Source organism: Salvia miltiorrhiza, chromosome 5, assembly GCF_028751815.1.
Source record: "Salvia miltiorrhiza cultivar Shanhuang (shh) chromosome 5, IMPLAD_Smil_shh, whole genome shotgun sequence".
Taxonomy (NCBI): Eukaryota; Viridiplantae; Streptophyta; class Magnoliopsida; order Lamiales; family Lamiaceae; genus Salvia; species Salvia miltiorrhiza.
In genome coordinates, this window is record NC_080391.1 from 34684130 (window position 1) to 34711594 (window position 27465).

The window sequence follows — 27465 nt, forward strand, 5'->3', positions numbered from 1 at the left end:
CTTTCAATCGTAAGCCGCGAAAGTTGGTTGTGCCGCCCGGGCCTTCCATGCTCCGCGCAGAGATAGCACTTAATCATAAGCCGCGAAAGTTGGTTGCACCCCCCGGGTTTTCCATGCTCCGCGCAGAGGTTGCTTTAACCGTAAGCCACGAAAGTTGGTCACACCCCCCGGGTTTTCCATGCTCCGTGCAGGGTGTTCCCGTCAATCGTAAGCCGCGAAAGTTGGTTGTGCCGCCCGGGCCCTCCATGCTCCGCGCAGAGATAGCACTTAATCATAAGCCGCGAAAGTTGGTTGCACCCCCCGGGTTTTCCATGCTCCGCGCAGAGGTTGCTTTAACCGTAAGCCACGAAAGCTGGTCGCACCCCCTGGGTTTTCCACGCTCCGTGCAGGGTGTTCCTGTCAATCGTAAGCCGCGAAAGTTGGTTGTGCCGCCCGGGCCCTCCATGCTCCGCGCAGAGATAACACTTAATCATAAGCCGCGAAAGTTGGTTGCACCCCCCGGGTTTTCCATGCTCCGCGCAGAGGTTGCTTTAACCGTAAGCCACGAAAGCTGGTCGCACCCCCCGGGTCTTCCACGGTCCGTGCAGGGTGTTCTTTCAATCGTAAGCCGCGAAAGTTGGTTGTGCCGCCCGGGCCTTCCATGCTCCGCGCAGAGAGTTACTATTTAATCGTAAGCCGTGAAAGTTGGTCGTGCCACCCGGGCCTTCCATGCTCCACGCAGAGGGTCACTATTTAATCGTAAGCCGCGAAAGTTGGTTGCACCCTCCGGGTCTTCCATGCTCCGCGCAGAGTGCTCAAACTTGAATGGGAAGCAGCTTGGATGGGAAGCAGCGCGGATGGGAAGCAGCTTGGATGGGAAGCACGAAATCGCCAGCAAAGAAAGCAACCAAATCCTCGTCAGAGGAGACGGTGAAATCCTTTCCAGAGGAATCAACCAAATCCTCGTCAGAGGAGGCGGTGAAATCCTTTCCAGAGGAATCAACCAAATCCTCATCAGAGGAAGCGGTGAAATCCTTTCCAGAAGAATCAACCAAACCCTCGTCAGAGGAGGCGGTGAAATCCTTTCCAGAAGAGTCAACCAAATCCTCATCAGAGGAAGCGGTGAAATCCTTTCCAGAAGAATCAACCAAACCCTCGTCAGAGGAGGCGGTGAAATCCTTTCCAGAAGAGTCAACCAAATCCCCGCCAGAGGAGTCATCACCATCCTCGACAGAGGAGTCATCACAATCCTCGACAGAGGAGTCACCACGATCCTCACCAGAGGAGTCATCACAATCCTCACCAGAGGGGTCATCAAAATTCTCGCTAAGAAGAGTCAATGGAATCCTCATAGCAGAAATTAAAGCAACTCCAAGGGAGGGGATCAGAGAAGCATCAACAACAATCATAACAAGTCAATTCAAATCAACAGGGGAAAGACGGAAATATAAACCCCACCTCAACAAGCAACAAAAACAACACAAATAACAGAGACGAAAGAAGCGGACATGGGAATGAAATTTCATTAAAGCATGCCCAAGAAGCAAAGATGTACATCAAAAACCGGCGGTAAGTGTTCAGTTGGTACAAATTAAAGAGTTACAAAATTTTCCTTTTGATAAAGTCAGGAGAAAAAGGGGGAACATCAAGAGGGAGGAACAGAAGCAGCTTGAGCAGCAGCAGAGGAGACAGGAGCAAAGGCAGATGAAATTGGGGGAGGAACACCACTGGCAGAAGCATGGCCAGAAACGGCTTTCTCTGTAAACACGGGCAACAGGCCAGTTTCCTTCACTTGAGGAAGACGAACTCCTAAATCCAACAACTTTGCAGCCTCCTGCACATACAGATCCTCATTTTGGTACAGGTCGAACAGCTGTCCCACCGCAGCGGGGGAAGAGGCAGAGTCGGTGAAGACAGAAGCCGCTAAGTCAGAGGGCAGGGGAGGCTCCAGGCCGAATTGGGAAAATGTTCGGGAGCTCTCGCCAGAAGGATCCCGCAGCCGGTTCACAAAGCGCGCCAAGGAAGCAGAGAACGCAGGTGCATACGCGGGAGTAGAGGGCAGCGAGTCAGATCCAATCCCAAGAGAAAAATAGGGAATGGCTTTCTCTAGTACTGGGTACCACCACTCTGGCTTCTCTGGAGAATGCGCAGGGATCCCCATCCGCTTATTTATCTCCTCATCCTGGAGGTTATCCATCAAGGCTCTGAAATTCAAAGTGGCAAGTTGCTCTGGGGTGGCACCCGCCATCTCCAATGCCTTGGAAGCTGTTTGCTCTATCACATAAGCAAAGAGGGGTCCAAAATCCTCCAAGTATTCGGGAGTCTTTTTGAAAGCCTCCAGAGTGCCTTCCAGCATCAACCCCAGGAAATGTTGACCCCGCGGAGACAAGAAATACTCCAGGCGTTGATCTCGAGCCCCCAGGACGAACGCGCGGTTCTGAGCTTCCACAAGTATCCTTTTCCAGCCCCGCCTGGCTTCCTCGTAGTCTCTTTCATAACCAGCTTTGAACCTGGCCAGGCATTCATGGCCCTCTTTGGTGGCCCTCGACAATTCGGAGGCCAAGGATGCTCTCTCCACCTCCACCTGAGCTAATTTAGCTTTCAACTCAACAACCTCCGCCTCAGCCTTGCTCAAGCGCTCCACAACTCCAGCAACAACATCATCGCGCTTGGCGACCTCTACTTGCTCTTTTTCTCTTTCCTTCTCTGCCATATCATAGTCATGGATGCACTTAACGGCACCCCATAACCGTGACTCTACCTGCAAGCAAACAGAAGGGGGCCCAACAGAACAATAGAGAGGTTAGTAACTCGAATTTTTTATGGCAAAGATATAATATGCAGGGTACCTGAAGAGCCAGCTGGCATAGCTGAGTAGCCAGAGACGCCCGAGACAAATTCTCCACTTTCTCCTGGTCCTCCGAGTGGACACGAGCTAGCAGCGCATTAACTAATTCCTTACCCGATAAACTCGAAATGGGCCCAGGAACAAGATCCTCTGACTCAACAGCCGAGGGCACCACAGCTTTGCCCTTACCCTTTCCACCGGCAGAGGGGAGAACCTTGGAACCACCAGCTGACTTCTTCGCTGGCCCTTTGCCCTTGTCCCCAGCAGGAGAGAGAATCTTCACACCACCAGCAGACCTCCTCGCTGGCTCTGAGGACTTGCCAGCCTTTTTTAGGCCCTCCTGTCTCTCTTTCTCACCCACAGAGATCAGGGAACCTCTCTTCCTCTTCTTCGTAAGATCAGCAAGGGTGGTATCGGGAGCCGAATCAGGTGAAGGAACCTCATCGGTAATATCCACGACTTGGATATCTTCTTCACGGGTGCCAGCGGCGTCACCAGCCCTGGAGTGCCTACCTCTGTGAACAAGAGCCCCCGCATCAACTTCCTCCGCATCAAAGGGGCGCGAGGCTTCCACATTCCCCTCTGGGATTTCAACTACAGGGGGAATGGGGATCAGTTCGGACCCAGCAGGCTGCTCCGAGGGACTTGTTCTGGAAGCAGAACCGCTTGGACCATGTGCTCCGCGGCCAGCAAGAGAAGGGGTGTCAGGCAAATTGTCCCCACATTTCGATCTCCAAGACATATCTGCAAACCAAAACTTCACATCATTAAAAGCAGGGTAACAAAAGCTAATGTGTTTTCTAATGTATATTTTTTACCTATTGATCTCTCTGGATACAGGGGAAACAGACCATTATATGCCAGAGAGGAATTGTTCTCGGCCAGGTACCTACAATCTAGAGGCTGGGCCTTATTCATAGCATTAAGGTGAGCTATAATACTCTGGTCACGGGTAGAAGGGACTTCGGAAGAGGCTGGTTTATAAGTAGTGCGACTTGTATGCCATTCCAGCTCCAAAGCACCATAATCCCGCCAGTTGCCAAAAAGGGTGCGCACGTAACAATAATATTTCAGGAAGTCCTTCTCCAAGGAATTCAGGGAGGAAAGAAAAGTAGTAGGATATTTAGGGTGAGAGGCAAAACTATACAAGGGACTGCCCTGCATGCGAAGGGTCTGGGTCTGACAAAATAGCTTGGCGGTGTCCCCAACACCGTTAGCCCGGCACAAAACATGGAAGGCATATAACCTACGAATAGCAGAAGGAGCGACTTGAAAAAAGGGGATGTGAAAATAATTACAAACGTCAACCAGCAAGGTAGGGGGAGGGAGCCTCAAACCAGCCTCTATCTGGGCTTTCCAAACAACTATCAACTTGTGATGGTGAAGTTTCTCGGGAGGCGTTGAATCCTTAGAAAAGGCCTCGAACTTCAAACCTTCAAGGACGCCTACATTTGCTTTTCAATCTTTCCACCTCCGCGACACTAAGGAGGGATGGAGGAACACTTTTGGGGGGTTGGCGGGGTTTTTTCCCTTTTTTCCTAGGTGAAGAAGGAGGGGGTGCAGTTTGAGATTCGTCAGAAATAGAGGGGGAAGGAAGATTTTCAGGATCTTGCCGCAATGGGGAGGAAGATGAAGGGTCTTGGGCAGAAGGAGAGGGCGAGCGAGAGGATTGAGGGGCGGAGGTGCAGGCCATGATGGGAGATGCCAACCCTAGGGTTTCTAGCACGCTCAATCAGAGCACCAACAGTTATACCACTACGCTATGAATAAACACAAAATTGCAGGGAAGAGGATGCGCGAGTTACCTAGGCCAGAAAAAGATGGACGGTAAAACCTGGAGCGGAAGGGTCACGTGAGAACGCCGGAGCAGTGAGGAAATCGCCGGAAAATGCAGAAAATTCGCTCGGAAAACTTGGAGAGGAAGAATAGTGAAAAAAGGGGAGTTCGAATCGGCTAAGTAAGATTGTACGCGGGTAACCACCAGCACGCGGGATGAACGGCACGTGGCATACGGAAGAAATCAACGGATGGGAATTTCTACGGAAAGGAGAAAGGACGCAAAGGTTAAAAAGTAACCTCGGGGTACGGGGAAAATACTGTAGACTGGGCAGACATTTAATGCGGGTGACGTCATCCACGCGGGCGAGTCCTCTGGCTAGTTGCACCTCTCCAGAGTGAACTAGCCAGACCAGGGGGCGGGAGTAACAAAAATGCCAGAGAACAATTTACAGGGCTTCTTTTTACTTTCTCATAATGTCAAAATGTCAAAATGCTTATGTCTTTATGATTTACAGGGGTCAAGGAAAATAACAAGGCTTTGATGCTGATAACACACCACTGGTTGAACACGAAGAATACCCGGTTCAACCAGACTAGAGGGGGGAGTGGTTGGTGAGGAGCAATATATGCAGAGTAGGGAGAGAGTACAAATCAGAGGAATCACTCTCATCAGAGGAGCCGTATGGGTCAGAAGAACCATTTTTTACCAGAAGGATTTCATCCATCAGAGGAATGACTCTAGCCAGAGGAGTCATCCGCACCAGAGAAGTCATTCTTGACAGAGGAGCCCTCTTCTCCAGAGGAGTCATCCGCGCTGGAAAAGTCACCATCGTCAGAGAAGTCACCATCGTCAGAGAAGTCATCATCATCAGAGAAGTCAACTCCATCAGAGAAGTCATCATCATCAGAGAAGTCAACTCCATCAGAGAAGTCATCATCGTCAGAGAAGTCCTTCATGCCAGAGAAGTCATTACCGCCAGAGGAGACGCCCTTGACAGAGAAGACATGTTTACCAGAGGAGTCCTTCATGCCAGAGATGTCAACATCACCAGAGAAGACGCCTTCACCAGAGAAGACATTTCCATCAGAGGAGCCAATAAACGCGCGGGAAGGTCTCCCGCGTATTATTAGAATTACCATTGTACCCTCCCATCACGCAGGACGCATGCACCGAAGATGTTTTTACTATTTTACCCCTCTGCTTGTAAATCTATAAATAGGGCCCGAGCTCGTGTATTATTTTTTACGCTCTCTCATATTTTAAAATACAATAGTTGTTTTCTCTCTCGTGCAAGGTTTCCGATCAGCTATTTTTACTCTTTCCAGCCTTCTCGACTAGGTAGAATTTCATGTTTCCTTTTATAGATTTAGGTGTTGGTTCCGTAAACACCAGTTTATATATTTGTATCTGTACATTTCTCAATTCTGGGTTCAATACAAGCCCAGATATAGCCTTTGCTGTCAACAAGTTAAGCCAATTTTTATCTCAACCCACGGATTTACATTGGTCTGCATGCAAGAGAGTTCTGCGGTATCCCAAAGGTACCTTCTCACTTGCCTTGCAGTTCACACCATCATCTCATCTTCGACTTGTTGGTTATGCTGATGCGGACTATGCCAGCTGCCCCGATGATCGACGATCAACGGGAGGTCACTGTGTTTTCTTTGGTGATAATCTCGTGCTTTGGAGTTCTAAAAAGCAACCGGTAGTGTCTAGAAGTAGCGCGGAATCTGAGTACCGTTCACTTGGAAATATTACCACTGAACTTCTCTGGATGCAATCTCTTTGTCAAGAACTTGGCCTATCAATTCCCAGTCCTCATCAGATTTGGTGTGATAACACCAGTGCAGTCGCCCTTTCAGCCAACCCTGTGTTTCACTCTTGAACTAAGCATATAGAAGTCGACGTTCACTTTTTTAGAGAAAAGGTGTTGGCAAAGGCTGTGGAAGTTGGCCATGTTCCCACTGAAAATCAAATAGCCGATATTTTCTCTAAACCTCTCTCAGAACATAGATTTTGTTATCTTCGCAATCAGCTAAAGCTTACAGACTCAGATCCCGGAGATTGAAGATCAAACAGTTCTTGGGAGTATGTTAGATGTATAACTAAGCTCTACAAAGTAAAAACGTGTTTGTTATGTAAAGTTGTTAGTTGTTATATTAGCTGCCAACTCAGCAAATTAGTTAGGTTGTTAGGAGTTAGCTTTTCAGTTACACCAGAAGCCATGGCTTCGTTTGTATATTTGTATCTGTACATTTCTCAATTCTGAGTTCAATACAATTACCAAATTCTCCATATCTCTTTTGCTTTATCTTCAACAGTGTCAAAGAAGAAGAGGGTCAAGGCGCCTCATTAGAAAGACGGGAGAATATCCAAGCATGGGGTTGTCATCTCATGTGTAATTGCAAGCAGCAAGGGCATAACAAGAGAAAGTGTACAGCTACACCAGTCGAAGAGTAGAAGGGTGAAAAGGTTAGTCTACCTAGATATCCAACATTATTTGACTATAGTTGAAAATTAATCTCTCAATCTTATAAATTATTGCGTTTACTTTCCTAAAGTGGCGAAGGGGAAGACCTTCAAAGGGTGATGGAGCGGGAAAAGGAACCAAAGGCAAGCAAAACAACAAAGAAGGAGAAAGTTCAGTCACGCAATCAAAGAAAGGATCGGGCACTCAATCAAAAAAAGGATCAGCCACTCAATCAAATCCAAGCAAAAAAGGGTAGCTCAACACAATTCAAGGGTAGAGGGGCTGCTTTGAAAGGCGTAGGGGTCTATGTGAACGAGGAAATGGGGAATATATTCTACCATGTAAGTCAACTTTCTTACATTTTATGAAGAAAGCATTTTTGAGTGAATACTAACAATGTCTTTATCACATTGTAAGCAGGGTTCAAGCAAATCAAAGAAAGTATTTCAAATGCGCAAGTTTAAGAAACCAAGCTCGGCACATGAGAAAAACATTGTTACTGAAGTTGCCTCAACCCAAGAGAGCAGGAATGAAGCTGGATCAGGCCAGCCTCAAGGAAAGAAAGCACCTTGAACTAGTTTTATAGCCATTTTGTGAATGTAAAATACTGTTGTCTACATATGAAGAACAACTTGTTTTGAAGCATTTAGTGGATCAGGATGAATTATGTCAAGTGATAGGGATAATTATGCAGTGTCTTAACATTGTCCTTTTGAATTAATGAATGCAGTGGTTGGATATGTATTTTGAGTTGGAGATTTTACTCCATATTGTATATGTGTTACAGGTGCTTTAAATTTGGATATGTTACAAAACATACCATGTTAACAACTACATAAATACATAGTTCATGATCACACTAATTTCATTTCCAAAACAAAGACATTATATGTCTTCCATCATAATTACGCAGCTTAATGATGGGGGAGGCCTACAAATAGTACACAGAACAAATATTAGATTTTTCAGTCTTGGCCTTATCTAAACCATTACAACCTTAGTCTATTACAAAAGGAACCTATCTCAAAACTTAAGAAACCAACTTCTTCACTTCATGAGCCAGAGAATAGAAAACAAGACAGCCACAACGCAGAATAGCCATTTGGTGGTACGAAGCTTCATAGCTTGAGGTCGGACAATGTGTTCTAGCTCGTCATTCTTCGCCTTCAGTAAATCAACCTCAAATGCGGCAGAATCGAATTCAGATAGTCGAGATTCCAACCTTCCACGACTCAAATTCCCCGCCATTATAGCTTGGTCCCGCTCCTCCTCGGCCCTAACAATTTGTAGCTTCAGTTTTGAAATGCACTCTTTGTAGTGGTCAGACAACTCAGGATCAAGCCATTCCCAAAAGTGACAATCTTCGTTAGTCTACATCAATATAAACAAAATTCAATTCAAACAAAATTCAACACAAAATACGAAATTTAAACTAAAAGGCGTAGAATAGAACCCACCCCCCTTCGACTGCAGCAGTGGAAACGACGCATAGGGTTCAATGGCGTGTGTGAAGTCCTCAATGAGGCCAAGCCATGCTTACAAAGCTTTGGGCGCGCCAACCAACTACCTCGAAATTGATTCCCCAAGCCAGATGAACTGGAGCTCGACAATGATTCCCCGGTCTCGCTGTCCCATGTTTTCCCCATTGCTACCGATTCTGATCTTTCCGTTCGTATGTTAGAGAAGTGAGAAGCTAGGGTTTTGGATAGTTTGATTTAAGCTGAAAATCTGGGTGTTAATTTTTTTTTTAAAAAAAAGCAGAAAATGACGACGTTTTTGAATAAATAAGACGATGTTGTTCGCTTTGGTCTCCGGCGTTTCCACGTAGATATTCAGGTGGTCCATGTCATCATAAATCACGCCGGAAATTGAACGAAGTATCTAAATCAGAGAAATTAAAAGTTCGCTATTATTCATTACAGAGTTGGAAATTTGGTTGCTAGACCAGAATTTGGAAATAGTTGAGTAATTTACGCCCAAATTTCCAACTCTGTAATGAATAATAGCGAACTTTTAATTTCTCTGATTTAGATACTCCGTTCAATTTCCGGCAAGGGTAAATTTGTCAACACGCGTACGTTGATTAATTTATGCGAGGTGGCGTCGATTTGGCGTCTATATGGCAATGACTTAGAACGACGTCGTTTTGTGGTCTGATGTGGGCAACGAAATGGCGGCAAACACTTAATAGGTTAATTAATCAATTGTCTTTAATCCACTAAATTTCACTTTTCTTGTGACTTTTCATCTCCAAACTCTATCTCTTCTCCTCCCATCTTTTCGACTTTCTGTAAAATTGCTTGAACTAATGTGTTGGGTTTTGGTGGGGTTCCTGTAATTTTGGAGTTGCACTTGGCTTTTGTTTGAGATTTCTATAATCGAAGTACTGGATTGTGTGGTCCTTTGGAAGTGGTCCCAGAGTTTTAAAAATGGCGAAAAGGTAAAGAATCTTTCATTTGTTTAATAGTTTTGTGCATGTGATTGTCACCAAGACTGGATACAATAATTGCTCGAAAGTTGTGTGTTGTCGCGTTCGTCTTTAATGTGGTGAATTTGGTTTACTGTATACTTTTGGTGTGTATATTCGTCTTTTAATTTTGGGTTCTTCGGTGTGTATATTTTCATGCAGTGGTGAATTCGGTTTGCATATATGCCATGGTGGTAGATTCATTAACAAAGAATCAAAGCAACACTATTTGGGAGGGACCTTTAACACTAAATGTGGATTAGACCCTGATAGGTTTGGTTACTTTGACCTAGTTGAATATGTGAAAGAACTAGGTGTTGTATCTTGGCAAAATCTGCACCCTTAACCCTTTAATTAACTAGGTGAAAGAAGCAACAATAGGATTGAACATGTACATTAACCCTTTAATTAATTGTGATCCATTATAATTAATGATTTTTCTGCACCCTAATTTCTTCTTTTTCTTCAACCTAACATCTCAATGCATTGCGACGAAAACAGCAACGGCGCCAGCGTCGATGTCAGTGGCGGTCACCCCTCACCTAAACCAGACTTCACCTCCATCTCTTTCTCTCCCGTCCACGTACAAGCCGCCTGAAAGTCGGGAGGGTCAAGGGAAAATAGGGCAGAGAACCTCTGCGGCGGCGGAGCCTTCAAAGAGAGTGAGAGATCTGCTTCAGTAAATAAATGACGGCGGCGGCGGTCGTGGCTGACGGCGGTGCGGCGGGGTGAGAGGGAGAGAGCAGATCACAAAACAACTCAAATCTTGCAAAATCCTTCAAGAAATAAAGAGGAGAAGAGGAGATCTGAAACCATCTCAAACCAGATTAGATTTGTGTTTGTTCAAGAAACCAACCAGATCTGAAACCATCTCAAACGTCGCATTCACCTTCAGGCGGTTGCTGCTGGCGGGGGCGGCAGGGGTCAGACGGCGGGGCGAGAGGGAGAGAGAGAGAGGGGGAAAGCAAGGGGGTGGGCAGCGGGGCGAGAAGGAGAGAGCAGAGGCCGGCGGCGGGGTTCAGGCAGCGAGGCGAGAAGGGGAGAGAGAGAGAGGGAAAACAAGGGGGTGGGCGGCGGGTTTGTGTGTGTTTTTGTGTGTATGGGAGTTTATTTAATTAGGGTTTAGGTTTAGTTAGATATTTTAATTAGATTAATTAATCAGACTTAATTAAAGTAAATATTTCTATTTTAAGAAAGTGCCACTTTTAGTGAGACAAATCAAAATGGAAAGGTGGCCACATTTATTGGGACGGAGGGAGTATTTTAGTACAAAATTTTCGTTGTTGCTACATGTTTGATGAGGCTGTTTGGACTTTTAATTTGACTTAATATTTTTGAAACTAAAATCTTTGCTTGGAGATGGCGTCCACCGTTCCCGCTGCATTTTGATGAACAAATCAATAATTTTGATAAACAAACATTTTGGTATGGGTTCAAATCCTGGAGAGAGCGAAATGTTCACCATATTTAAATATATATATATATATATATATTCATTATGAACAAATCTATTCATTTTACGAACAGATCAACATAAGTAATGAACAGTCGTATATAGTAAAAATAAAGAAAAACTCGCCACCAGCAGGATTCGAACCCTTGGCAAATTGTTGTTCATGTGGTACATTGGTCTGTTCATTAAAATTATAGATCTGTTCGTTTTTATTTTACGAATTCTCTATTCTCCACAATATTTAGCTTCTCTGTTGAACCCTTCTCTCTCTCTCTCTATATATATATAGTTAAGTTCCATGGAGAAGGATATATAAGTAGAGAATAGAGAAATATTGAACATGTCAGTATATGCGATTGAACATACCAATAATTTTGTTGAACATTAAACAAACGAACACTGACCGTTATATTAGATAAGATCAATGACTGAGATTGTTTCTCCTTTCTTTGCAAACCTTTATTTCTCCATAGAACTTTCTCCATATATATATATATATATATATATATATAGGGGCGCGCTCCAGTGAGACCCCCTATTTTTCGTGTAGCATGAGTACAATGAATAAGACATATAATACTAATGAACAAAATGTATATCTAATGAACAAGATGTATATATTGATGAAAAATAAAATTTAAAAAATTCGTAATGAATAAGACATATATACTGATGAACATGGCCGTATATACTGATGAACAATGCAGTATATACTGATGAATAACAAAATTTAAAATATTCTGCTCCCTCCAGGATTCGAACCCTGCGAAAAAAAATCACCCTCCAGATACAATATCAGCCATAGGATTGATAAAATAAACGCACCAGATCGTGTCCTAGATCTCACTAAAATTAGGGGGTCTCATTGGAGCGGCCCCCTATATATATAGGGTTGGGTTCCGGTAGTATCCAAGCTTATAATAGATCCGTAGATCCAAATCTAGACCACACATTTATGACATGTAGCGCATCAAGATGGTGACACGTGGCAAGAAGCTTCCAAGCATTTCAAGGCAAAATCTGGAGAGGGGTAAAATTGGAATGTAATTTTCGGATTTAATAATTAAAAAAAATTTAGATTTTCTCAAAATAGATATATTTTAGATGCATAAAGTTTAATACGAAAATGCATGAAGGTTCATATAAAAATGCATAAAGTTCCATGCATAATATTTCACCCCACCCCACCCCTGCCCAATCCCCCACCCCTACCCCCCCCCCCCTCCCCAATTTTTTTTTTTCAAAAACTGATTTTCTCATTGCTGACCCACCCCCACCCACCCACCCCAATTTTTTTTCAAAAACTAATCAGAAAATCAGTTTTTGAAAAAAACAAATTGGGGGGGTGGGTGGGGGTGGGTCAGCAATCAGAAAATCAGTTTTTGAAAAAACAAATTTGGGGGGGGGGGTGGGTGGGGCAGGGGTGGGGTGGAGAAACTACCAGATTTATTAAAATGAAATGCATTTTTTGTATAATTTAATGCATTTTTATGTAAAAACTTTATACATTTTTGTTTGATTTTATATGCATGTGAAACATGCCTATTTTTGGGGGGTGGTAATGGGGAGGGTTGGGGGGTGGTGTGGGGTGGGTTGGGGGGTGGTATGGGGTGGGGTGGTGAAAATACCAAAACTGTAAAAATCAAATGCATTTTTATGTTCAAAGTCATGCATTTCATGTGAAAACTTTATGCATCTTCGTGTGAAACTATATGCATCTAAAATATATCTATTTTGAGAAAATCTAAAAAAAATACTCCCTCCGTCCCAAACGAAATGTCCAATTTCTTTTCGGCACGTAGATTAAGAGATGTGTATAAAGTAGATAAAGTGGGTTGGTGGAAATTATTTAAATATTAAGTGTAGAGAGAGAGTGTATTGCCAAAAAAGGAAACATGACATTTCGTTTGGGACGGAGGGAGTATATTTTTTTTTAATTATTAAATCTAAAAATTACATTCCAATTTTACCCCTCTCCAGATTTTGCATTGAAATGCTTTGCCACGTATCACCATCTTGATGCGCCACATGTCATAAATGTGTGGTCAAGATTTGGACCTACACATCTCATTCCTATATATATATATATATATATATATATATATATATATATATAGGGGAGTGCTAGAATAAAAACACTCTTAAGTGTATAAAATATAAATGATTTTCAGCCCTTAGATCATCAAGATCTACGGTTGATTCGTAACCCTGTTGGATGAATTCGTGGTCCTGGGTTCGAATCCCAAAGGTCGCAAAAAATTATTTTTCAAAATTCGTAACCATGTTTGATGAATTCGTAACCCTGTTGGATAAAATTCGTACATTAAAAAACGTTTATATTTATATTTTAAGAAGTGTTTTTACCGTAGCCCACCCCTATATATATATATATATATATATAGGGGTGGGCTAGAATAAAAACACCTTTTTTGTATAAAATAAAAACACATTTAAATGTATGAATTTTATATTGAACACGTATGAATTCATTGCATAAAGGTATGAATTGCGAAAAATAATTTTTTCGCTACCTTTGGGATTCGAACTTAGGACCTGAATTCATCCAACAAGGTGATGAATCAACCGTAGATCCTGATGATCTAATGGCTGAAAATGATTCCTATTTTATACCAAAAAATATGTTTTTATTCTAACCCTCCCCATATATATATATATATGTGTGTGTGTGTGTGTGTGTGTGTGTGTCTCTGTGTGTGTAAAGAGAGAAAAAGGCTCAACAAAGAATGCTAAATATTTATATAATAGAGAATTCGTGATACAAAAACGAACAGATCTATAATTTTGTTGAACAAATCAATGTACCGCATGAACAACAATATTTTGGCCTGGGTTTGAATCCTGATGGTGGTGAGTTTATCTCTATTTTTACTAATTACATCTGTTCATTAATTATGTTGATCTGTTCGTAAGATATATAGATTTATTCGTTCTCTCGAAAAAGATATTATCTATGGAACTCAACCCTATATATATATATATATATATATATATATATACACACACACACGTACTCTCCTAGTGTCTCATATTTTACTGTATGGGTGTATGATAGAACAAAATCCGAGTTGTAATCATGCATCGGTGTAAAAGTATGATATTATATGCATTAAATATTATATTCCATCCGTCCCCCAAAATTATGCATATTTTTTCTTTTTGGTACGTCTCCCAAAATTATGCATACTTTATTTTTGGGCACTTCTCACATATAATTCTTATAATTTTACCATTTTAACTTACACTATTTACTCATAATCTCCTTAACAATACCCTCAATATGGGACTTTTTCTCCACTATCATTAGTACAAACAACTTTTTGTTAAAATTCGTGTCGAAATCAACCATTTCATAATTTTGAGGGACGAATGGAGTATATAAAAACGCACGGCATGCATGACATATATTGAAAATAAAGAAAGACGGATATGTATAATGAATGTATTACGGAAAAGTAATACAGAAATTTAAAAAATCATGCATGGCATGTAATTAGATATTTCATAAGATAATAAAAATCCGAGTGCACATGACATGGTAATTAGGGGAAGCGATCAGTTAAAAAGGAGAAGAGAAGTGAGAAGCACAAGCAAGAGCGAGGTAAGCAGCGGCGCAGGCGACGAATAAGGGGCGGCGGCCTTAGGCAATACTCTAGGAAGCGCGCATTCTTCCCCATTGAAGTAGAGCTTAGTCGGGAAGCCATCGCCATGCGAGATCTTCAAGCCGTGAATGTGTTTCTTGGAGAAGGAGATGACGGACTGCTGCTTCCCGGGCACGGGCGGATCTCTTCCGGGGCGGGTGCCGTTGACCTCCCCGACGAGGTAGTTGAGGCCGGGCAGGCCCTGCATGAAGATAGTGTTGTTCAAGGAGTGGAGCACGCTGCCGTTGAAGGAGTAGGACTTCTCGAAGCCGGGGAAGGCCCGCTTCATCTCGATGGCGGAGTACCAGTCCACGAAGGCGTCCTCCTCCCAGTTGAACACCGTCATCCTCGCCGTCCACCCGGTCTTGTAGTCGGAGTCCACGTGCCAGTTGATGCTCACGCCGCAGTTGTCCGGGCAGGGCAGCTTCCGCGGGAGGGGGTGCTTGTTGATCTTCGCGAACGCCACCGCCTTCTCGGTTCGGTTCGGGAAGGGAACCAGGAGGCTGCTGGGCGGGATGGGCAGGGCCGCCGCGTTGCGGTCGCAGCGCGGGGGCTCGTCCTCGCAGCCGCACGCGCAGGTGTTGCAGGGGACGGCGCCGTCCGCGTAGAAGGCGGAGTAGGAGACACAGCAGCGGTTCTGCTTGGGCTTGGGGCGGCTCATGTTGCAGTTGACCTGCCAGCTGGCGATGGCGGAGGTGGTGGCGTCGATCCCACGCGGGTCCGGGAACTCGGAGGGGTCGACCCGGACGGGGGGCCCGCATTTGTAGTTGGGGTTGAGGCGGCCGATGATCTTCCAGTTCTGGGGCGGGTTGATGGCGGTTCGGTTGAGGTCGGGAGGGAGCTTGAAGACCTCCATCTGGAAGATGGCCCGGGCCTTGGTCTCGTTCATGGTCTTGGGGAGGAGGAGGCCGTCCTTGCAGCAGAAGGGGAGTTTTCCGACCTTGTCATCGTTCTCGAGCTCCGGGGGGAGGTCGGAGATGACGGGCTTCTTCTGGCAGTTCATGACGGTGGAGAAATCGAAGTCCTTGTAGTATTGGCCTTGAGGGCCGTAGACGCATTCGGAGGGGTCCTTGCGGTGGGTGAAGGCGCCTCGCATGTCGTAGATGAACTCGTTCCTCATCCACTCCCATGTCAGGTTCCACTGGTCCAGACGCCCCAACGGGTGGAAGTTGTCTATGGTGACCTGAGCGAGATATTTGTTCTCGTAGGCGCGCAGCACGTCGTACGTGAAGTGGAGATCGTCGTATGTCACCGGGCTGTACTTGCTCTTTGGCTTCTTCTCTTTGAATTTCGGGTCCTTTTTGCAGCACACATGCATGTACCCACCTGTAATATGCCAATATCAATTAATATATCTACAGACAAACACAATGAAGAACTTACCTTTGCGCGTGGCTGCGGGGCATTTGTAGCCTTCATTGAGAAGCTTCAAAGACTTGGGCATGGGGGTGGCCTTGCCGGCAATCCCAAACTGCGTGCCTTTAAGGCCGACCTTGACTTGCATCTGCCCGTAATCGGAGGCCGTCTCGATGGCGGTCTTAAGATCGGCTTGCGGGTATCCGGCGAGGATGGTCCCATTCTTGCCGACGCGGATGGGGAAGCCCTCGCCGTTGACGACCACGGCTCCGTCCACGGAGACCAGCAGCTCGTCGTATTGGAACCCAACGAACATCTTCCAGGACTTGAGCTCCTGCGAGCCGGCGTTGAGGATGGCGGCGGTGGCCTTGAAAGCCCAGGCCTGCGCCGTCACGTTCTTCACCAGCGGGTATTCCTTCTCCCGCCCCTCGAACGTGTACGACAGGAAGATGCCGTTGCATTTCTCAACCTCTGGCGGCGGCGATGCGGGGATGTCTTCGTCCTGACCCACCACGCCGAGGACGAGGACGAGGAGGGCCGCGCACATCATCGGCGGCCATGCTATCTTCATGCCGGATCTTATCATATATGATGATGATGATGATGATGATGATTAAATTAAATGAAATGAATAGCTAATGGAACGGGGCGCGGCGCGATGCCGGCGATGGCTTTAATGCCCCGTTGGAAATGAGGGAGTGATTGGGGGAGATATCAGAAAAAATACAGAGTGATGAGAGAGAAGAAAAGCATGTGAGAGTCTGTTACGAAAGGATTATAAGAGACGTAGAAATTTGTCGGGGCTATATTCAAGTACTGCCCTCTCGTTACGAGGTCCGGAGACGATTCAGGATATTCTATTTTAACTAATTAAGCTTATCATTCCATTCCAACTTCTTCTTCACTAATTAATCTATGCATAACTAATTAATTATATACGTACGTCTATGTATGCTACTACTTACACCATTTACACAAATTTTATGTAATGTGTAAGGACATAATAATAATAATAATAATAATAATAATAATAATAATAATAAATAAGTATTATTTTCAGATTTTTATCTATTACAAGGCCCCAATTTCCTTTTGTTATATAAGAGAAGTTAGATTTTGGATATTGTCTCAAATGATTAATCCACTACGTCGAATCGAGTCGATGTATAAAGTGGACGCGATAGAGCAGTCGAGCTCAATGAAGGCTACAACATCGTTTGCAACTGCTCACACAAGTTTGATTTCGCTACACGGCAAAGCACCACCGACCGTTAATTTACAAAGAAGAAAGCGGAGGGGGAGGGGGACGAGGCTGTGGCTAGATTACTTGCTTGTTTTTTTTTATGTTTTCTTTTTTTATTTTTCGGTTTTTCATTTATTATTTTTATATTTAATTTTTTTTAACTTTTGTTTTGATTATTTTTATTAAAATTTTATTAAGAGTAGAATAACCTATTTACACAAAAAATTTATTACAATTCATATTTATTTTTATTTTATTTTTTAATTATCATTGATATTTTATTATGTAGAATGGTTTTTTAGAGGTATTAACAAAAACTCGTTGGAACTTGAAAAGTTGAGATATATGCCGCACATTCTACAAGAATTCAGCTTATAGACAACACAATATATATGACATATTTCAAAACCAGTTATCTAATATACTTAGATGACAATTTTCAAAAACGTGTTGTCTATACTGATCACTAATTTCTTAGCAACAAAAATGACTGCAACTAACACAGGTAATTGTAGCAAGCAACAAGTAATCGAGTATCGTATCCTCAGGGACTGACAAAACGAAACAACTCTAGCTATCTCCTAAACAGACTATAACAGTAGACAGACAAACGAAAGTAGGAAGGTTTGATTAATACTAAACTCAAATAGCAACAAATAAAAACACGTAGAAAAATCAAATATTAAAGACAACTGATCCTAGGGTAGTAAATTCATTAACTAAATCTACACAATTAATCCATTAATCATATGTACCAGTTTAATCCAGTTATGATGAGAGATCACTTAATTAATCAATCACTCTCACTAGAGCAGCAACGATCGTAGATTAGTAAATTGTCTATCTCCGTTAGGTCTCAAGAAAATCTACTAACTCCCAATAGCTCCTAATAATAGCTTTCTATGATCCACCTATCTCCGCTAGGTCTCAAGGTAAAAATCATATCATACATCCCTGAATCCGCTAAACAGTTATCTCCGCTAGGTCTCAAACCGAATAGCTAAACATGCAAACTATTGATCAGATAATTCACAAGAAAATAAGAACCAGGAATTATGAATCATAAACTGGAAGGCACAAAGGTATTAACAAATAAATCACATAAATTCAATCAACTATTTACAAACCCTATAATCAGCTAAACGAAACTAGCCAGACATAATAAAAGAAAGAATAAACATAATTAAAAAGAACACAATTGGAAGAACTGAATTATATAAAAACTGAATAAGAAAGATTGTAGCAGCTTGAATCTTCAATTTTGATCCAAGCCTTGAAAACTGGGAAATAAATGTAAAACTAAAGTTATAATGCTAGAATGTAATGTGTGGAACCCTAGATAGGTCAAAAGAGAAACTATTTAAAGTGTCAGGGTAAAATACAGTGTTTGAAACCCAAAAGAACTCTAAAAACGCGTAAAATTGAAAAATCCGGGTAGCCGGCGACCTGCCCGGCGACCCATCCGGCGGTCATTGGCTCAAGCACAAAAAATCTTCATCACGCGGCGATCGCCGCGTCTCTTTCAACATTCCAGAAGGCTCGGCGACCTAGGCGGCGGTCGCCGGAAATCCTTCTTCGGGCGGTGGTCAACGGTGTTTGACCGCCGGGTTCAGACTACTGCGCGCGATGTTTTTATTTTGGTCATAACTTTCTTGTGCAAACTCCGATTTATAATTCGTTTGCGCTCACGAACTCATATTGAGACGATCTACAACTTATATTTCAGATAAGTTTTCCAAATTCGAACTCAATAATCCTGAAAGTTCCTTCAAAGTTCGAGTTAGAATCATGTTTCACAAGATAAAGCAAATTAAGCACAAAACAATCATCCAACACTCAATTTCCTATAAAATTAACATCAAAAGAACATTAAAAACCATGGAAACATGAGTGTTATCAACTCCCCCAAACTTAAGCCATTGTTCGTCCTCGAATAATGAGAAGAACACAATAAAAAACACGAATGGGTAAGAAAACTAGTTCATCAATGCCTCAGAAAGATAAAGAATGATAGAATTCTCAAATCCTCAATAATTAAGCACAAAATTCATCAATAAACACAACCTATAACAAAATCAACCTTAACAGTCCAAACAATTGAATCTCACAATGTATGTGTATCACTCAACTCTCAATTTGATGGAATAGGACGTGTATACTCTCATCGAATTCAATACAATGCAGATCTCTTACCATAGGCTTGCCAATCGTCTACAATCTCCATCGCTAAAAGTGTGCCAGGACTAAGATCAGAATGATCTTTTTCTTTGGGTTATAATGTAGGGACATTGGTTAAGGTAGGAAAATATAGGCTAAGTGACTCAAAAATATATCAAGAACACTAACACCTTATAACTTCGTAAAATAAGTATGGAATAAATTCCATCTTCCTCCCAACTATACCACCATAATCAACAAAACTCAAGGGATTTAAACATCACAAATCAGAACTAAAAACTCTTTTATGCTCTCCATTTATTTCCAACAAACAAAGTCGATTTTCTAACAAATTTCTCAATATACACTCGACTTCACACTTTTCTTTTCTTTTTTCTCTCTTTTTTTTTCTTTTTTTTTCTTGAACAACTTTTTTTTTTTCTTTTCTTTCCACAACTTTTCTAGAGCTTATAAGAGTAAATAGTAACACAAAATCATCCCTTCTTTTTCACAACCCACTATGAATATTCACAACCTCATCACCCCCTATCATCCGGCTAAAGAATAATTTTTTTTTCTTTTCTTTCCACAACTTTTCTAGAGCTTATAAGAGTAAATAGTAACACAAAATCATCCCTTCTTTTTCACAACCCACTATGAATATTCACAACCTCATCACCCCCTATCATCCGGCTAAAGAATAAAAAGCTAAATAGGCTCAAAGTGGATAACAAATGATAATTTTTTTTCATTAAGGACAGTGTTTGGGATAATAATGTGGCTAACAAAAAACGGCCTAAAATCATCTCCTAATCCTGGGCACAACAGCAACCTCAACACAGAAACCATGGCAAGTTCTAGAAGATCACCACATGCATGACAAAACTCACAATAAAGAATAAACTGTGTATGATAAACAGCTATGTCTCAAATCCTCACAGGTTTATTCAATGTCTAAAAGTCAAGGTCAAAAAGACTCTAGAATTATGCAAATTAGTTCCAATTATGCTTAAATCATCAAAGAAAATCAAACTCTACATTTTTTTTCACAGAAATCATCATTGGCATCTCACCAGAAATCTAATAGAGCAATAAACATCTCAAAAACAAAAAACACACACCACCAACCAAGCAGGATAAAACAATAAAGCTAACAAAAGATAAAAGTCATACACATATCTACTCTCACCCCCTCCCCCAAACTTATTACAGAACATAAGTTCGAAAATAAGTTTGGAGGGATGATCATATGTGTGTCACTACTCACAGAAAAAAAATGCTCTACGGTGGTGGTATGAACATGGTGCGAGTTCCCGCATCTTCCAAGCTCAACACTGCACTAAAAACCCCAAACAAAACAACGAAACAAAAAGAAACAAAATGAAACTAAAAGAACGAAAAACAAAACAAAGAAAAATAGTTGGGTTACCTCCCAACAAGTGCTTAATTTAATGTCTAGAGCTCGACGATACCGCATGGTCTCAATGAACATCAAACGCCGCGGGCGTGACAGACCGCCTAACACGAACAGAGACAGAGGACTCATGTGCATCACCTGCATGAAAGATAACGCTTCCATTCGGCACATCTATCATAGCTCGCCCCGTAGCTAAGAATGATCGACCAAGAATCAACGGTGGATTTGCATCTTCAGGAATATCGAGGACCAAGTAATCCGTAGAGAAGATGAGCTTGTCAACCTTCACAAAGATGTCTTCAAGCTTTCCTCCCGGCTTCACTCTTGATCTATCCGCCATCTGAATATCCATCGAGGTCGGCTTGAGATCTCCAATTCCCAACCGCTTGAAAACAGAGATGGGCATCACATTGACACTAGCCCCTAAATCACAAAGAGCCTCGGGAAAGAGCTCTCCTCCAATCTCGCACTCAATGGTGAAGCTACCCCGGATCTTTCTTCTTCGAAAGTAGCTTCATTGGCAGCTCAGTGCACACAGCTTTCGCCTGCGAGATTTTCTTATCCTCATCCCTCATCTTCTTGGTGTGAACAACTGCCTTTTCTTCTTTATCCTTGGGATCCTGCAATTGTGAGAGAATTTAAGGTTGTGCACGTCGGTCCGATTCTTCGAGTAGTGTCTCTAGCTCATCCACTATACGTCTATGCTCTGTCTCCTCGGGATTGACAATTTTTTTCTCATTCTTGCCATGGGAGACCTCCAGCTTGATTTCCTTGACATCCACCTTTTTGCTCGGCTGCACAGCACATTGCTCTTCAAGCACCTACCTCTTCATCAGCCTACGGGAGAATGGAACCTTTGGGATGTATTCCCTAAGTGGAACAGGAGCCTTGTATGGTTCCTCACTTGGTTGTTCGTTCTCCTTGCTCATCCTCATCTCTTTTGGAGACAGAGTGCCATCGAAAATAACATTGCATTGGCCCCTAGGATTGACAGTAGTGTTGCTTGGGAATTGGCCCGGCTTGTGCTGCACAGCTGCTTAGTTGGCCATCTGACCAACTTGAGTCTCCAACATCTGCACTTGCTTGGAAAGAGCTGAGAAATTATTTTCCATGATAGATATCTTATTTCCCACATTTGTCTCCATCCCAATCATCTTCATGAGCATCTGCTTCATCATGTCCTCCATCGAATCTTTCTTTGGCTCTTTGATTACTCCCCCACTAGAAACAGAAAATCCTGGTGGAGGTTGCATAGCATTGTTTGGGTTGCCATAAGAAAGATTCGGATGCGGGCGTCCTCCTGGCTGGAACTGCTGCTGACCCGGCTGATACTGCTGACCTCTGCTATATACTCCTGGCTGTCCTTGCTGAAAATTCTCATAATTTCTGTCATTGATATAATTGACGTTTTCCAAGCCTGATGGGTCTTTCACAGCTTGCGTAGGATGTCTAACATTCAACTCACTGATCTTAGTAGTCAACTCTGCCAGCTGCGTAGCAATAGCTGCCTGCTGTGTAACCATCGCTGCCATAGGATCAGAACTGGAAGCAGCTGCAACCTTTTTCAATTGTACTCTCTCTGATGGCCATTGAAAACTCGTAGCAGCCATACTCTCAATGATGCTCCACGCCTCGGAACTGCCTTTCTGAAACAGAGAACCACCTGCAGCTGTATCCATATGCATCCGTGTACGTTCCCCGCAAGCATTGTAGAACATGATCACGAGCGTGCCTGCATCAAATCCATGGCTTGGGCACTTTCTGAGCTTTTCCTGGTACCGCTCCCAAGTATCCGCTAGCTTTTCTCTCTCAAACTGTTGAAACTGCACGATGTCCATCTTCAATTTCAAAGTAAGGCCAGGCGGATGAAACTTGTGTAGGAACGCATGAGCCAAATCTTCCCACATGGTATTCTCTCCCAGCTGCAGTGTATGATACCACGACTTTGCTTTATCCCGCAGCGAGACACAATCTTTTAAATTTAAAATAAAATACACCAATTTTTAGTTTTTTCGATTTTTCCTCCAATTTAAAATTCTCCCTAAATTAAAGTTTTAAAAAGATAGAGAGTGAGAGACGAAGTTACTATTACAACAAAAAACTCATCACTCAATTCATGTAGATTCCGACTTCATTAAAAAGCTATTACACATGTACACATTAAGGTAACCATGTTAGCCCTGACAAAGTACGCTCTTCCCAACTTCATTTAAAAAGCTAGTAGTATTAGTTTGTTCATACACATTTGTGTTAACAAGAGACAAGATCAAGCAAAAGTTATCTCCTCTATGCTGCTTATATCTTCCACTACCTCCGATTTTGGTTCTAAATCTATAAATTGGTTGGACTTGCTAGCAAGGTGGGATATGCTAACCCTACCTTCACGCCTGATGTAATCAGCAACAGCTTTCATTTCTTCCAGTGAGATGTATATGTATTTTCCTCTGTCATCCATTACACCTGATAGTCTTCCTGTCAAAGAAACATATATTCAACTTCATATTTTTCCCTAGGAAAACTAAACTAATAACACTTCTTTTTCATTGTTGACTAGAAGGAAATCGATACAAAATGTACATCTTGTATTTAAGAAAGGGAAACACCATACCCATAGTTTCTAGAGAGTTGATGCGATTGATACAGTCCTGCATTAAGCCAAAAAATTACACTGCATAAGAAAGGGGCCAGCAAAAACATAGTGATAGGCTTTATTGGCAACTCCAAACGGGCGCATGAAGAAAAAAGAGTATTAGTTAACAAAACATAAATAATGGAGTTTTCAGTATATTATTCATTATATAGGCTACCTGAGTTCGCAACTTAAACTCTGCAGCAATATCTTCCAGAGGAACACATTTATGCTTCTGCAGAATCAAATTAAGAAGAATAAATAACCATCTGGACTCTTCTCTCCACCAAGTTCACTTTACACTCAACTACATAGTTACTTAAAACAGCAAAAAAACAAACGGAAGATAGAGGTGCATCAACTATAAACAAAGATGTTATTTGCCGCATACCTTGCTTGAAAAAAAAAGAGCAGAAAGAGCTATTGATCCTCATGATTAAGAGATTAAAGGAATCACGCTAAAGTCACCTTGATGTACTCCACAAAATCAAAGAGCAATCCTTGGCTTCCGTCTTGTACTTCATTTTCGGTTGTTCCTTCAGCATCAACAGAAAATGCTCCTTTCCATTTTTCAAACTCCAATGCAGCAGCTTCTTCCTCCTTTGCTTTTCGTGCCTTTGCTTCTTCTTCCTGGATAGATTATACCAACACTTTCAAAAATGGAAACGAATACTTCCAGAGTACGTCACAAATTTCTATCAACTAACCAGCATTCTACGTCATAAATTTCTATCAACTAACCAGCATTCTTTCATGAGCTTCTCGCTCCTCATCCTTCCTCCTCCTCATCTCATCATAATGATCTTGTTTTGTTCTCCTTGAGTCACGTGCAGCATCTTCAGCCTTCAGAAGCAATTCTTCAGTGTCAGATGCATGAATCACTAAAGTCTTTGGATTAAGAAAACAATGCAAGTGATCTACTAGGTCACTTCTGGACCCTGGTCAACAAACGTGCAGCATCATCATTGAAGTTCACTAAGTCTTTCTGAATTAGAGTTCTCAAGTAATTAGCCAAAAACAAAGCATGTTTTTAGAATTTGCAATATAGCTGTTACACGGAAACAAGAACAAAAAATATAGATACACATTACACCACAGCATGAAATGCAATGGAAAAGCCAGGCAATAGGAAGTATAGGATGGAGCTCTACAGTTAGTGTTGGAGGGGCTAAATATTATTACTACTATTCTTATTATATATAAAAGGATAAGGTATGACTAGCCCCCTCGACTACTATGCAGGACTCTTGTTGCCCCCTCCTTGATTATTTGGCACAGGTAACCCCTCGACGTTAAAAAGTGGACATGTAGTCCTAATTTGGACAGAAAACTTACAGAGCTAAGGATACACACACTAACACATAGTTTTCTCAATCATTTCACACACTTTTCACACAATGGATGAAATTAGATACATGATCCATTCCCTTATTTCATACAACCACTAAAAAATTTCAGAACCCCAGAGTCCACTATGATCTGATTGAATTTGCTAATGTGAAAATCGAAACTCTTGACCCAAAAACTTTGCTCCTCAAATTCACAGAAATGTAATATCTTCTCCCCTCATGTTGGGTTCATACAATATATATTTATCATTTCCGTGATTTATTACTCACTCCACAATACAAAGACTCACCTTCTGTAGTTTAAGATCGTAGTTTCAGAATAATATCAAGGTATTATTTAAAATAATTTATTTTCAATTTTCTCCCTAATAGGTTTACATAGTCGCATGATGTTGATTATTGTTCTTATTCCAGAACTTCGACAAGACTAGATTCAAGAACCTCACCAAGTCACCATGTTATCATCTATATCTTCGGAAAGTAGAGGACAATTGAAGCTTCTAACTTGTCATTGTATGGTCCAAAGCTCATACACTAATTGGTATTTGGCTTTTTGTATCAACTACTTGGCTTCTCAGTTTAGTGGTTCTTGGTGGTGTTACTCGACTAGCTAGAGTTTCCCTTTCAATGAACAAGAACCTGTGACTGACACTATGAAGTTTTGGTTGTCGGAAAAATTCAGGAAAAATCTAATTTCACCAATTGTGTGGAAAGTATGTGGAAAGATCTTGTGCTTGAGAAAAATGGGTGTTACTTTGTTCGTGCGTGCTTTCTAGCGCCATTAAGTTTTCTGTTCAAATCAGGGGCCACATGTTTCTAGGGGGTTATTTAAACCGAATAGTCGAGGGGTGACAAGCACCTCACCCAATAGTCTAAGGGGGCTAGTTATACCTATTACCAATATATACACATAAATACATGCGTATATATTTAAGGTACGGAGGGGTTGAGGGAAAAAGATTCCCAACATGATAATGATGAAATGCCCTTTAAAAATCTTTACCTGGCGTTGTGCTTCTCGCTCTTGCCGTTTCTTCTCCTTTTTTGTCGAAGCTTTAGCCCTATAATTCCCGTCTGCTCCGTCTTCATCATCACTTCCATCAACAGTTTCTGTACCCATATAAAATAATAATTTACAGGCATTCTTGGTACAATATGTCCCTTAAGGGAGATACACACAGAAACACACATAATCCAAGAAAAGAATCATAATGAAAAGACTTGTTAGAACCCTTCCCCTACAAGCAGTGAAACAATCCCTATACTTAACTTGCAACTTGCTAAAAAGATTAAAACTCAAACAAATAAATAAAACATTATGGTCCATTAGACATTTACAAGTAATTAAAGTTGCAAGCAGGCTAGATAATAGCAGATAGTACATTCTTCTTTAATCATTATAAACCATAAAGAAAAGTTCTCCTTGAATTAAATGTCCTGTAAACGAATTCTGTGAGCATTTAACTTCACAACAAATGTAAATGGTGAGAATACAACATACGAACTGGTAGAAGGAAAACACAATCAGAGTGCAGGGCCTATGGATATTTCATGAAACCACATCATTAGGCATATGAAGCATCCAATTTAATCTTGATGCAAATGAACTCAATCAATTTATTAATTAAAACACTCGTCAAAATGCTGGTTTTCTTCCATTTTGCTGCAATAAGTCTTTGATGAAGGGCCGAAGAAGTCTTTCCACGTTAGCATTCCATAGCTTGATCGTAACACTGAATGGAACACAAATATCGTACTAAATGCAGAGGAAGTGATTAAAGAATAAAAGAACCTTCGACATTAGCGGCAGCTGACGATGTGCTGGCAGAAGAAGCGGCAGTTCTTCGCCGCATTCGCCCATTATTACCAGCCCTAACCACTCGCTCCCCCTGTACATCCTACACCAAGCTCAAAATCACACAATATTAATTTAGTTTTACCTATTTCAAACATGAAGTTTCCACAAGCAATTCAAATTAAGAACTAAAACTAATAAAACTCTTACTTGATCTCAATCTAGCACTAAAATCACCAACATAGGTACAGAAAATTTGCGATTCATACCTGCGCCTCTTCTTCATGTTGGTGGGGAAGGCGAGAATCGAGCCGACGTCTCCACAAATAGAGCGGAATCAAAGAGAAAACCACGATCATCATCAGTATTGCCGCTAATAGGCCCTCCATTTTCTTGAAAATATTGATTTTAATAATTAAAATCAATTACTAAACCCTAAAATAAGATCAAATGAACAAGCGGGAAACTGATGGACAATTGAACAGCGAAACGATCTGCGAGAAATTTAGGCGCAGGGTCTTCGGCCGACGGAGATGGTGTAGTGTCCTCCGTTTTCTGCCCAAATATACGGTGCACTCGCTTGTCCACTATTTCATTTATCGATTTTAGTTTTTTAGAGCCTCATTTTGCAATAAGACAATAATAATAATTTCTCAGAAAAAATAAGAAGGCAAAATAGTTATTTTTATCTTTTCTTTCATTAAGCATTTTTATATTTTTTTTATTTTAATCTTCGATGTTATTAAATCTTTAGTTGATGGACACAAAAGCCTTTTCTTTTCCTTCGAGGGTGCGTTCTCTTTGATGAAAAATTATGAAATAAAAAATTATAAATGAGACTTTTTTGTTGACACGAAAATTAA

General features: G+C 41.8%; 3 protein-coding genes across 3 annotated transcripts; all 3 read right to left on the minus strand.

The window, feature by feature from the left end:
- Nucleotides 1-7931: 7931 nt before the first annotated feature.
- On the minus strand, nt 7932-8777 carry LOC130986963 (uncharacterized). Its single transcript, XM_057910514.1, has 2 exons — nt 8535-8777; nt 7932-8448 (listed from the first exon to the last, which is right to left on the minus strand). Exons 1-2 carry the CDS (start codon nt 8721-8723, stop codon nt 8125-8127), a joined length of 513 nt encoding a protein of 170 aa, XP_057766497.1. The 5' UTR covers nt 8724-8777; the 3' UTR covers nt 7932-8124.
- Nucleotides 8778-14498: 5721 nt separating this feature from the next.
- On the minus strand, nt 14499-16736 carry LOC130986964 (COBRA-like protein 10). Its single transcript, XM_057910515.1, has 2 exons — nt 16040-16736; nt 14499-15982 (listed from the first exon to the last, which is right to left on the minus strand). Exons 1-2 carry the CDS (start codon nt 16596-16598, stop codon nt 14571-14573), a joined length of 1971 nt encoding a protein of 656 aa, XP_057766498.1. The 5' UTR covers nt 16599-16736; the 3' UTR covers nt 14499-14570.
- Nucleotides 16737-22931: 6195 nt separating this feature from the next.
- Nucleotides 22932-27255, minus strand: LOC130986965 (DDRGK domain-containing protein 1). The gene is made up of 8 exons (XM_057910516.1): nt 26872-27255; nt 26600-26705; nt 25811-25917; nt 24200-24301; nt 23927-24088; nt 23637-23693; nt 23438-23474; nt 22932-23301 (listed from the first exon to the last, which is right to left on the minus strand). The coding sequence occupies exons 1-8, from the start codon at nt 26989-26991 to the stop codon at nt 23096-23098; spliced, it is 897 nt and encodes a 298-aa protein (XP_057766499.1). The 5' UTR covers nt 26992-27255; the 3' UTR covers nt 22932-23095.
- Between the last annotated feature and the right edge of the window lie 210 nt (nt 27256-27465).